This window comes from Accipiter gentilis, unplaced genomic scaffold (genome assembly GCF_929443795.1).
Source record: "Accipiter gentilis unplaced genomic scaffold, bAccGen1.1, whole genome shotgun sequence".
Classification (NCBI taxonomy): domain Eukaryota; kingdom Metazoa; phylum Chordata; class Aves; order Accipitriformes; family Accipitridae; genus Astur; species Astur gentilis.
Window position 1 is genome coordinate 1,004,612 of NW_026061101.1, and position 12,862 is coordinate 1,017,473.

The 12,862-nt window shown below is 40.5% G+C and overlaps 1 protein-coding gene across 1 annotated transcript; it reads left to right on the forward strand.

Annotated features, from left to right (window-relative positions):
* Positions 1 to 1,069: 1,069 nt before the first annotated feature.
* LOC126037417 (butyrophilin subfamily 2 member A1-like) lies at positions 1,070 to 12,209 on the forward strand. The gene is made up of 11 exons (XM_049797716.1): positions 1,070 to 1,142; positions 3,800 to 4,150; positions 5,389 to 5,673; positions 6,964 to 7,062; positions 7,463 to 7,489; positions 8,638 to 8,664; positions 9,577 to 9,603; positions 10,669 to 10,695; positions 10,950 to 10,970; positions 11,158 to 11,184; positions 11,665 to 12,209. The coding sequence occupies exons 1-11, from the start codon at positions 1,070 to 1,072 to the stop codon at positions 12,207 to 12,209; spliced, it is 1,509 nt and encodes a 502-aa protein (XP_049653673.1).
* The last annotated feature ends 653 nt before the right edge of the window (positions 12,210 to 12,862 follow it).

The window sequence follows — 12,862 nt, forward strand, 5'->3', positions numbered from 1 at the left end:
GGCCCTGCAACATGCATCTTGACAGCTACCTTTTCCCCAGTCATACTGTCCAATCCTCTCTAGCTCTATTGGATGTGGAAAATGCAATCACAATCTCCAGTGGTAATAAAGATATGAGGACAAAGGTTCACCACAACCATTTCCCATAAAGAAGTCTTAAGGTTCTTACTGTTCAGCTAAGAAATAATACTTTTGCTAAATCCAAGAAGAAAACCCATTGCATTTACTTGAATTAACAGGGATGGATTTAATCGGTTACACTGACAGGAATGAACCTGCCTGCTGTAGATGCATTTTCAGATGGGAATACCTTTCTCTGACAGCACTTGATTTTATCTGTGATTGGAGATGTGAGAAAAAGCACAGAAAATCAGAGGAAATCAGGAGCTCTTATATCTATAATAAAGTTGTGTTGTGCCCTTTCAGCTCACTAGTCAGTTTGAGTTACATACCTTTGCTGTGAGTATGGATTAGTTCAGCAGTGAGTTGAAAGCAAAGATCTTGGGAGGAAGTTGGAGGAGTCATATTTGTTAAATCACAAGTTTCTCTTTAAAATGCTGGTGTAAGTCAACAGAGAGATCAGTATAGTAACATTGCTCCTGGGACTTTATCCATGAAGTTGTTTGCAGCTTTTTACTATACAAAAGGCAGGAGGAAAAAAAAGAAAAGAAAAGAAAAAAAGACTAGTCTGCTAATATCAAAAGACAAGATGAAATTATTTAAACTCTTCACTGAAAGGAAAAAAGAATGCCAGTGAACATAATAAAGATTTTCTGGAAGACAAAGGTAAATATAGAGGAGGCAAAGGCTATATTTCTTTTGCACCATTTACGTAGTTAAACTTGACAGGGAGATGAGGAAGGAAAAGATGTCTTGCAATTCTCTTTGCCTTTGACAGCATCAAACCCATTATCTGTAAGTTCATTCTTATTTTTCCCTATCATTCTATCTCTGCAATTACGCTTGCTATTTTGCATTGAACATTTGAAGAGACTGAAGGAGTCATACGGGAATTTCAGCTGGAAGCTTTGCTTTTGGTCCTGTGGATGATTAGGAAGCCTGGATATTGATGGGTTCCCCCTTTTGGTGGCTGACAGCTATTCACATACTCACCTTTCAACACAGATCATGCCTCATTACAGGTAAAGATAGTTCCATTTTGAATATATTTTAATAAAACAGGTTATTTCTGCCTAGGTTCATAGAAATGTAGAAGTCAAAAATAATGAGTACACATCTTTTTTCTTTTTAACTTAGATGACATAAAACATCAAGTTAAAACACCAGATAAGACCCTGGTGCTGTCTGATATGTGTTAAGGTACCTGGGACATCTGCATAGGCTGGAAGATATGCTAGGGCTGCCGGACACCTATAACCCTCTAGACTGGTGAATGGAGGGCAGCTGGGAAGCTCCAAGGTAACTCAGCCCTAGACACCTAGGTGTAGCCAACTGAACTGTGCCCAAGGTTTTGGATTTGGCTCGTGGATTTAGCTGCTTACGTTTAGCTTCCTAGAGGCAGGTGTCTGCATGCAAGCTCAGCATCTAGGGTAAGACTCAGAGGCTCATGCATTGGCATCTACTGGTATTTCAGATGCTGTAGGGTCTTCTTGCTTCTTGATGTTCCAATATAGAACAGACCGGTATACCATGTAGCCTGTGTCACATTTGCCAATCCTGTGCCTATAGTATCTCAGGGCATCAAAGATGGATGTTGAAGGAACTCTGTCCTACCCAATGAAAAGACTCACTGCCTGCTGTAGAATGAACTGAACAGATTATTGGCTAGATCTCCGTTGACTGTAGCAGGAATGTAGTCAATTCAACAGTCGTTAACTGGAAGTGGCAGGTCAGTGGCATGTCTCTCTCTGTTTATTCAAAGGTGGAAGTTTTGTTTTTAGTCCTCTTGATGATTAGGAAGCCTGGACATCTGTTTTTAGGTTCCCAGTTTTGGACCTGAATCCCGCTCCCTGTGAGTTATTCAGTGCCTAACCACAGACGCCTGGTGCAATTCTAAATGCTTTAGTGTATCTGAGATTTCCTGTTAAATGGAGCTGGCAGATGTGATGGAAGATCAGCACAGACTGGGGCTCTTGGGGCTTGATCAGATGCAATCCCTTACAGCATATGAAGAGACATTATATTTAATATTAACTATTTCCTACATGTTTCATGGTAGATTTTTTAACTTGCTGTAGAATAAAGTCTAGTTGCTGTGATATGACTTCTTTGCAAGTGCATGTTGGTTGCTATTTATTTCGTTATTCCCAAGAGCCTTCTTTCCATTCTGGTATCCTCCTTGGAACTGAAACGAGAATGACCGCTATAAAATGTCCTGGTTTTCCCTTTTACTCCCTTTCAAAGATATACATTGTGGGTGGGATTCATCTCGTGTATCTTTAGAAATCTGAAAGCTGCACATCTGACTTGAGTATAGCATCACCAAGGGTCCCAACACACAGCCCTTCCCCGTGACAGCAAACCCCAAGTAAGATCAACCCGGACACACTAGCCGCGTTTTACCAGTGTCGTTCGTGGTTTAACGTCAGGCAGCAACTAAGCACCACGCAGCCACTCGCTCACTTGCCCCCCACCCAGTGGGATGGGGAGAGAATCAGGAGAAAAAAAAGAGAAACGCATGGGTTGACATAAGAACAGTTTAATAGGAGAGAAAGGAAGAAAATAATAATAACAGCAATAATAAAATGAGAATAATAATAATAAAAGAATTGGAATATACAAAACAAGTGATGCACAATGGAATTGCTCACCACTTGTCATCCGATGCCCAGTTAGTTCCTGAGCAGTGATCCACCCCCCTGCCCCTGTTCCCCCCAGCTTATATACTGGGCATGACATCACATGGCATGGAATACCCCATTGGCCAGTTTCCGTCAGCTGTCCTGTCTGTGTCCCCTCCCAACTCCTTGTGCCCCTCCAGCCTTCTTGCTGGCTGGGCAGGAGAAGCTGGAAAATCCTTGACTTTAGACGAAGCATTACTTAGCAACAACCGAAAACATCAGTGTGTTATCAACATTCTTCTCATACCTAACTCAAAAACATAGCGCCATACCAGCTACTAGAAAGAAAATTAACTCTATCCCAACCAAAACCAGGACAAAAGAAAAGATCTGGAAGAGAGAGTCATTTGCCCTTTAACAAAGGCTGGTTGATGTCTGAGGCTGCCTGTTTCTCCCCATTCATTGCAAAGGGAACCTAGGACATCTAGCTCAGATGTAGGTGACCAAACCATCATATATGTGATTCAGGTGTCAACACATAAATATCTAGTGTCCTTTCTAGGCACTGCTGTATTCTGGTCTGCTCTCCAGCTGGTCCTTCACATGAGTGCAGATCTGCTGCAGGTCGTACGCCACATCTACCAGCTCCATCGGGATGTCATGCATACCCTAACGACATTTCAAATGATACTAGGTACCAATGTTTGGGCAATTGAATCTCACCTTTACTTTTTTGTTCAATAGGTCCTGCATCCTGTGTTTGACCTTTTATGGACTTCTCAATATTCACCCATTTTCCATGATTTCTCAACAGCCATCACTTAATGGCCACGAAATTGCTTAAGTTAGTGTTCAAAGTACTGAAAGATAAACTCCATGAGCCTCACACAAAGTGGACATTACTCATCTAAGTAATCTGCCATGTTATTTTTTTTTTAGTTTTCTTCTCAATTCCTCTCCTACTGACAGTGATATTGGTGCTATTGGTTGCCTGATGTAATGCCATGAAAAATGAGATATGGACAAACAGAAACAACTGCCATTTTATTTTTACCCAGGTCAACTTATTAGCTCTCCTCCTATTAGTTCCATCATTGGAGTCATCGGAGAAAGTGTGGTTCTGCCCTGCCATGTTGTAGCAGATAACATTCCTGAGGTATTCTCTGTCCAGTGGATATTTCATGAGCAGCCTCAAAAAATAACTGTGAGCAGATATGATGGAAAGAATAAAATGGAGAAACAAGATGAGAGATATCAAGGCAGAACAGAATTCTTCCACAGTGAATTTAGAGCTGGCAACATGTCTCTGCACTTGAAGACTGTCAGGAGCTCTGACAAAGGTTCATACACTTGTGCGGTCTCTTTCAATGACACATATCATGATGTGTTGGTTGAACTGCAAGTGGCAGGTTAGTGGCAACTCTCTCTCTTTTTATTTAAAGATGGAGCTGAACAGAAACATGTATATCCATCACTGACTGAGGGAATTATAATTTTAATATAATTTGACACATAAACTGTCTTCATGGAGGGTTGTGTTTGATTTGAGTCAGTTTTCTCTAAATTAATGGCTATAGCCAATATTTGAGGTAAGTTTTAGTCCTAGTTTGATATACCTGTATTTAGGTAACCAAACACATGCAGCTGTGTGCGACCCGAGAGTACAATCTCCCTTCATACTCAATGAAAGCCCAGTCAGAAAGTTCAGGGAACCCTGCAATTATTCAGCTGATCAATGTAAAGTTGAATTTAGATTTCTACTGTGCAATCAACCATGACTGAGCTGATTGTCCAGAGTTTCTCTGTGGTCACCATAATCAATTGGTCCCATCCCAATACCTCGCCACTTAACATTGCTGCTTGCCCACAGCAGGAGAACAAAGCAGTGGGTAGGACTTCATTGCTCCTATTTCTATTTCAGTACGTTAATAGATACCATCTTCATGGGTTTCTTCAGTTAATGTAGTTGGCTTGGAAGTGGACAGTGTTCCTCCATGCTTTCCCTGCTTACACAGGAACCAATTTTTACTCGACAGGTATTGTGGCATCTCATATTGCAGCCAGATTCTGCTGAAGATGTCCTCTTAGCTTTAAAACTCCAGATGAAGCAAAGATGTAACATCTAAGTAACACTGTAGTTTAGTCTTCAGAGACCCTGAGTATAAACGATACAATTTTTTTGAACTGTAGACCAGGTGCATACCATGTCAGTAACAGTTTTACTTGAAATCATTAGCCTGAGACACTAATACATTCTGTTTTCACGGACAGATTGCACTAGTTGTTCATAGGCTTCCTGTAATCTGTTAATCATCGCAAGGATATGGATTTTTTTTTATTTCTTTTTTTACAAAATTCTAGGAAGTTCCACTGGCAACTTCATTCCAGACTAGCCATCCCCAGCTAGGTCTGTTTGCTGTAATTTCGATTAAATTGTTCCTTATTCTCAGTCTGATAGACTCTGAATTGCTGACCATTAAGAAACTTCAGGGCCTCAGTCTCTGTCACAGTTTAAATTCAGAAAAGTCTTTCTATGTATTTCCATACAAATATACATATAAAAAAAAAGTGTTGAATTCAAGCTAAGCCAGACAATTTCCCTTTCTCAGTACTGGTTGATATGGACAATACGCATTCTTTTTCTTAGCTAGAGGTGGTGTGCCTTCCATTTTCCTGAGGAGTCACATGAAGCAGGGCATTGGCCTCACCTGCCATGCAGTCGGATGGTTTCCTAAACCCGAGGTGATTTGGCTGGATGGCCAAGGACATGTCCGGAAGGAACTATCAACCACAAAGATGACAATGATGCCTGCAGGTCTATACAGTGTTGTAACTTCCATGAACCTAAAGCCGGGCTCTGACATGGAAGTCTCCTGCAGGATAGTCAACAATGTGCTAAATACAACGAGCGAGTCCCGAGTCCTGATCTCAGGTGGGTGAGCTCTGTAGTCACCTGCTTGTAAGATTGAAAAGACACTGTCTAAATGGGATGGGTCCAATTTTTATGTCATGAGCTGACCTGAAGATGTATTTCCAGAATCAGTGCTGGAAAAAAGTTCATGAGAACTGCAGTCTTCTTCCACGTTTATTTCTAGTTGACTGCACAGCCTTTGACAGTACCCAGTAAATCAGTTTTTCCTCTCAAAAAGCAGTCAGGTAGTATCAAGACTTTCTGTGTTCAAATTTACACAAATCTGTGTTCAAAGGCAGTCAACTTGTCAGAGCTGAATTAAAACAGATTAAGACTATAACTGTATGCACATACAAAAATTACATATTTCCTTAGCAATGGTCGAGCACTCCAAAAGCTTGCATTATCCAGAAACAGGTTACAAGGCCATTTAATAAGATGTGTGCTGATGGGTTTCATAGAGCATAGCTGAAAACAACAGTTATGGTCACAAGTGTTAAAGTGATAATTCCAACAGCTCGCAAATGTTTTTAGTCTGTGTTTTTATCTTCCTTCTTTTTAATATGTGCTTTACTGTGTGATCGTGGTGTGGATAATGTACTCTGTAGAACTTTACACATTTCTTTTTGCTAGGTATAGAGACAAGCATCAGGTAGTCTGAAACAAGCCTCATAGTGCTGGACCCCAAAAAGAACTTCAGCACCACAAAGCCAGTGTCTAGGTCTGGAATGGGAATTAAAGTGCCATGTAAAGCTCTTGGGGAAGTCCCTTTTGGGATGGCATCACGAAATCCCAGAACATTGAGTGTGGAAGTACTTGGAAAGAGGAAACAGGAAAAAGCCAACGTGGGGAATATCTTAAGTCTTATTCTCCTTCTTGACTTACACACTATACTCAGCAGGATGAATCAGACATTCATTGAATCAAATTAAACAAGGGTGAACATGTCTCTCTTGTCCAGTGGTGGTGGTTTCTTCCATCATCTGCTCAGTTTAGTATGAAATGAAACACATCTGTGAAAAAACTGAGAGCTGGCATTGCCGCCTTTCTTGTGATTCATGAACTGTGGAAACCTGTCTACTTCTATCTGACATATCTTTCATAATTCTGAATCTGATAGCCAGAGAAAGAGTGTCCCTGGATTAGTCCTGTTGGGGAGGGCTAGATCTCTTCTTCAGCAACTTTACTAGGAAACTTCAAGTAAAATACAAATTCACCATCTCCTCAGAATTATCGACTGTATCCTAAGATATAACTGTCATTATGTTTTAATCAGTAATAGAATATAACTCCCTTTGGTCATTTTTACAGATATTTTCTTTCCCTCCATTTCAAAATGGCTGATTATCTTCCTCGTAATTTTATGTCTCAGCATGGTCCTAATTTCCACTGTATTTTCTAAGCTGAGAAGTAAGTATTTCTTTGTATGTTCTTTCAGTCAACATATAGAAATATCAAAACAGTTCATATTGAAATCCATGACTGTAACAAAAGCTAACAAGCAAAATCACCAGTGATTGTTTAATGACCAAATTCAGGAAATGGAACAAAAAAGGGGTGGGAAAGTACATGGTCTGAACAAGGAGGAAGGCAAATTGCATGTGCTTACCTCAGATGGCTTTAAGTCTGACAAGAGGAGCTCTGTGACCTAAACTACGCATGTAGTTCCCTTCCTATAGTTATTGAGGAGATAACTCCATAGCGTTGTCAATAACACCAGAACCTAAATGACAAATCAGAGAGCTGATTTCTGTCAGTATTACTCTACAAAACCATGCAAAAAAGGGTGTTTTGCTCTTTTTTTAACCAGGTAACCACAAGAAAACAGTTAGATCGGGTAAGTAATGAGCAAGATGAATGTGAAGATTATGACAATTTGTAAGTTGGAAGGTTTATTTGTACAAAATTACAGAACTAAGTAGCAGTTCCAGTTGCATCCAAATGTTTTGTAGGTTTTAATTTTACTTTTGCACAGCACAATGTAATAAGTTCCTGTATGAGTTTTTTTTCTTTTGTGTCTTATAAACAGAATCTGTTTCCTTCTTTCATTAAGCTCTAGTCATTATTATATGCTGACTGACATACTCTACCATGTCATACATATTCAAGGTTTGTTTGCAATTGTTCAAGAGTTAATTAATTGATCAGAAGCATTCTTTGGATTCCTTAGACTAGGAAGAACTAAATGAATTAACCAAACAGTCAAGAGCAGTTCAAGGATCCTACCAGAACAGGCCATCTCAAGACTCTGAGAGCAGCTTACTCTTTGAATACATCTCTTTGGTACTCACCACCTATGTCTGTACTTGAAAATAAAATGGACCAGTTGTCATAGAATCATAGGATGGTTTGAGTTGGAAGGGACCTTTAAAGATCATCTACTCCAACACCACTGCAGTGGGGTGGGGGGACATGGCATAGCTCATGTGGATTTTGCTGAACTTTCCTGCTCACCAGGACAGCGTATTTACAGTTAAAACCATCTATTGGTAATGGCCCTCAGCTCATGTTGTCACCCAGATGCTTACCTGCTTATTGTTTGGGAGAGTACTAATTGACCCATGCCATAACCATAGCAGGGACAAATGAATTGCATGAATAATTTTATTCTGAGGCACATCTGGTTCTGTTCCCTGACCAGGTTTGGCAGTTGAGGATACACATATCCATAGGACCAGAAGGGATTTATGCCTGGACTATGAGCCTCAGTCAGGCTATGGTTGGGCAAGACTCAGCTAGGAAGGACTGGGTGTCTCAGAATGCTACCTCATTTTTTGTGAACTCCATTAGAGATGAGACATGTCTTGGTATAAAAAAAATAAGAATTCTTTGGACTAACAAGAAGCCTTGGGAAATTTATTAAGTTAAATTAAATTAAAATTTTAACCCTACTTATTTCTGTTTGTACATAAAGTACACTGTTGTATGACAAGGAAAGTTTACAAGAATAATTAACATTATGATTAATTTTCTTTATTTTTTCAGTGAAAGTGAAGATGGAGATGGAAGAAGGTAAAAGTCCTTTGAATTTGAAATGATGCTAAGATGTTCAGAGATCTCAAAGATGTAAATTCAGGGAAACAAGATTCGAATGTTGATTATCAGTATAGTAATTGCGAGAGTGGCAGCCCTTTTCAATATTAAGGAAACAGTGACAATGACACATCATATCCCACGCAAGGTCTATTCTCTAGTGAAGATTGCAGATGTTTACAAGGAAGTAACATGGGCCAGCAGTGATCTTTTTGAAAACTCAAACCAAATCCCTGCTGTTGGATGGAAAGCTCTTAGCAAGCTTCTAGCACTCCTTCTCTTTCTGGTGACTACTGTTCTGCCTTTTTCAAGATTATTCAGACCTATCTTTCATCAGCTATGAACTTTATTCATGGTCCCCTGGAGCATTTGTCATGTTCTTGGTCATCCCATTTTTTCCTAGGTGCCACCCTGGAAGGAAGCAGTTACCTCATTGATCTTTGTATCTGACAGATACAATTTGAACTAACAGAGCTTCTATGGGAGACCCTAGGTCTTTTAGAGACACCTACATGGCACTTGAGATACTCCAGGGCATCTCAAATGCACTAGGTGCCTATGCATCTGAATAGCTCTCTTAAATGTAGTTAGTTAAGGCATGTTTTAAACAGACTTTGAAAGAAGACCTCTACCAGCAATACATATAAGTCTTGTTCCCACCCTGCTTAATGAGTTTTTAAATAACTTAATGAGTTTTCTAAATATAATAAAGTTGAAATAGTGTGATACATTCATGCATTAAATTGTTGACTTGGATTTACTCAAAGCAGCTGACAGTGTAATCCAAGGATACACTTGCTATATGGTTATGCAATTTGTGTATCGGTGTTGAGTGCATTAAGCCACTCTATCAAAGAGCTAATACAGATATCTGTGTACTTTCTTTTCTAGAAAAAAAACGACTGAAGTCGATGTTAGGTAAGGTGCTCTTCTTGTTCATTGTGTTTAATTGTCTTTGTGTTAAAGTTGTGCCCACTTTGGGGTTTTTTTCTGGGTTGGTTTGTTTGTTTGTTCTGGGTTTGATGGCACCATTTAATGTGGTTAAGCATTTAAAATGAAATGCAAGGCTCAGCTGAATCAATGTGAAAAACTCCAGGCACAGTCCGAGATATTTATTTATTTTTTTTCTTCCAGAAAAGAAAGGCTTTAAGTATTGTAGAATTTGTGTGTGAATGCTTAGCTGTAAAATGAACTAACAGAAAGCGTGTTGGAATGATGTGTTTCCCACAGAAGTGACTCAAGTTTAAGGCTTTACAGAATGCAATGTGAAAGTCCACTAAGTAACATTTAACTTCCAGTATATATCCAATAAGTACTCCATTAATATTCTTTCTTTTATTCTACGTGCTGAATTTTCAGAAGGAGAGAAAACCAAAAACCAAGCAGGTAAATCTCGTTTTCTTAAAATATTCATTGAGAATAGATGCTGTCCAGCCTCAGTGAAAATAAGCTACTATGTTTAATTAGCTTACTTTTCTTTAAAATGACTTCTCAGTAATGTTATTTGCCATGTTAATTACCTGGCAAAAAGGTCAATGATATTTACTTCACACATGTGCAGGATGCAGTGTGCCTTAGACCCTGATTACGGTCCACTTACACATCTCAGGACTAGGCATTAGGTTTCTTCTCTCCCTTGTGGTTTCATAGAATCATTAAGATCAGTGAGTCCAACTGTTAACCTAACACTACCAAGTCCACCACTAAACCATGTCTCTAAGCAGCATATTTCACCTGGACACAACTGCAAATTTCACAGAACCAAAACTCTCAGTTCAGCTTTCTCATTCTCTCCTTCCCCTCTTCTCACATTACTAAGAAAAAACTGTAACTGCTTTTATCCTGCAAATTTAATGACAGAAATCTCCCACACTGCTCCCATAAGGAACAACTGGTGATGTAGTTCTTAATATCTCTCTCACAAATGTTTTTTCGTTTTTGCCTTGAGTTTCTACATCACTCATTTATGCTATTCCTTTTCAGCAAAGAGCAAACTCAAAAAACGCTTTGGTAAGAAAACACATTTTATGTAAATATGACAATCTTGTCAAGTTTAGAAACAGTACGACAAATCTTCAGGTTAGCATGTCTATGTTATCCCTGGATTTGAAGCCAAGTAATATAATCAAAGATCAGATCAACCTATGGAGAGGAATAGTCTCCTAATGCATGCTTGGGGGTTGTCCTATTTGGAAAAACTGGAACAAAAAACCAAAAAGCAAACAAATGTTACTGACTGGAATATCTATATCTTTCCTTTTCAGGTCAACTGAAAGCAGAGCTGGGTAAGTGGGTTAGAAATACTAGTGATTATACAAAACGCTAGTATTGGTGGCTTAAGAGAAGAAAGGCCAAAACAGATGCAGAATCACAGCAATGACAAAAATCGCACATTAGTAGTCCTCTCAGTCTGAGAAGTATCTAACTGCACTACTAAAATATAATACAGTAATGTCCATTTTCTTTCTCTAGATTTCTGGGAAGCCCGGAGCCACGCAGGTAAGCTGGCAGGAGGAAGGGTGAGAAAATGCAGTGGCCAATGTGTCCAAGTCACGTTGAAATGACAATGCCATGATGCTGGAGATAGACGGACTAGCTGGAGTCACAGGAATATGCCCGGCTCGGTTAACAGGCTAATTAATGAAGCTGGGATGTGGCTGTTGGGAAGACTGAGAAGAGGAGCTGCTGAAAGGCGTCGAGGTCTGGGGTGGGATGTGGACACAAATCTGGAGAGGATGGATGATCGTGTGGAAAAGAGATTTGTGGTGGAGTGTGTGGACTTGTGCCCCAAAAAGGACACGGCTGTGACAGCTCTGAGGTGCCTCCCAGTTCATCAGTGATTGCATGCCCTGTTCTGGGGAATGCTTAAATTCTTTGCTGAATCGCACCAGACCCTCAAACACTTCAACACATAGCCTCATGGGGAGAGAGATCCCTGGGCCACTCCGCTCACTGGATGATTCCCGTTTTCCCCTCCAGTTCCCATTACTGTGGATCCTGACTGCCGAGTCCTGGAGCTCCAGGTGCTGGGGACTCCAGATGTGGAGAGCAATGCGTCTGAACCTGCTGGCCCAAACGCTCCCTCCACAGTCCCTGTCCTGCTGGGGAAGGAAGGGTTTGTAGCTGGGAAACACTACTGGGAGGTGGAGGTGGGCCAGCAGCACGACTGGGTGCTGGGGGTGTTGAGGGAGAAAGGGAGAGAGGAGGAGGAAGGGACCCTTCCCGGGGAGGACTTCTGGGCTCTGCACAGGTCCCAGAGGGAGATTTTCTCTAGCGAAGGAGACCACAGGATGGCGAAGCAGCAGATGGGTAATTCAGTGATCGGCGTGCTGCTGGACTTGGAGGAAGGGCAAGTGAACTTTTATGATGCAGAGCAGATGGGCGTCATGGTGAGAATGCCTCTAAGGCTTGGGAAGGAACCTGCAGAAATGTTTTACCCATTTCTATCCAAAAGGAAAGGGACGCTCACACCTCTTATCCGCCCGGTCTTAACCCCTGTCCCATTAAAGCTTCTTGAAATATGACTGTGAGATCTAATGGCTTAGGGAAAGACAGTTCAGTGGAAAGAAGAAGGGAAAAGTTACATCTCAGACACCAGGAATGTAAAATTAAAAAGAAGAAACCTGAAGCTGAAACAGGGGAAAAAAACGAGAAAGGAAAAAAGAATCATCTAGTTGAAAGAAGATTGGGATCAGATTCAGAAAAACCTAGGCAGGAGTCTGAGTTCCCATTCCAGGTCATGAAAGTCTTATCAGTACAGCAATGGTTTCATTTGCTTAAAGATAGAATTGTAATTTAGGTGATGTCATATAGCCTGTCTTTCCTTCTCTAGGCAACATGACTCACTCCATGTTTGCTGTTTATGTTAGGTGGAATGCCATCCCTAAAGTTACGCAAGCTAACTGCTACCATTCTTGTATCAAGACATGAAATAAATGTGTTTTGAAGGCAGAGAGTGTTGTTTTGAAAACTTTCCAATTTTAAGCTCGTTGGAAAATTCAAGGTAGGAAAAAGAGTAAAAAGAGGCATTGTGTTTTCCAAGAAGGTGCTAACATTTGGCAGGGTACTGAGCATACCTTGGTTCTCTGCATCATTGTGGTGGGTTGACCCTGGCTACCAGCCAAGCCCCAGCAGAGATGTTCACTCCCTACTCCCCCAGGAAATCACTTACCAATTG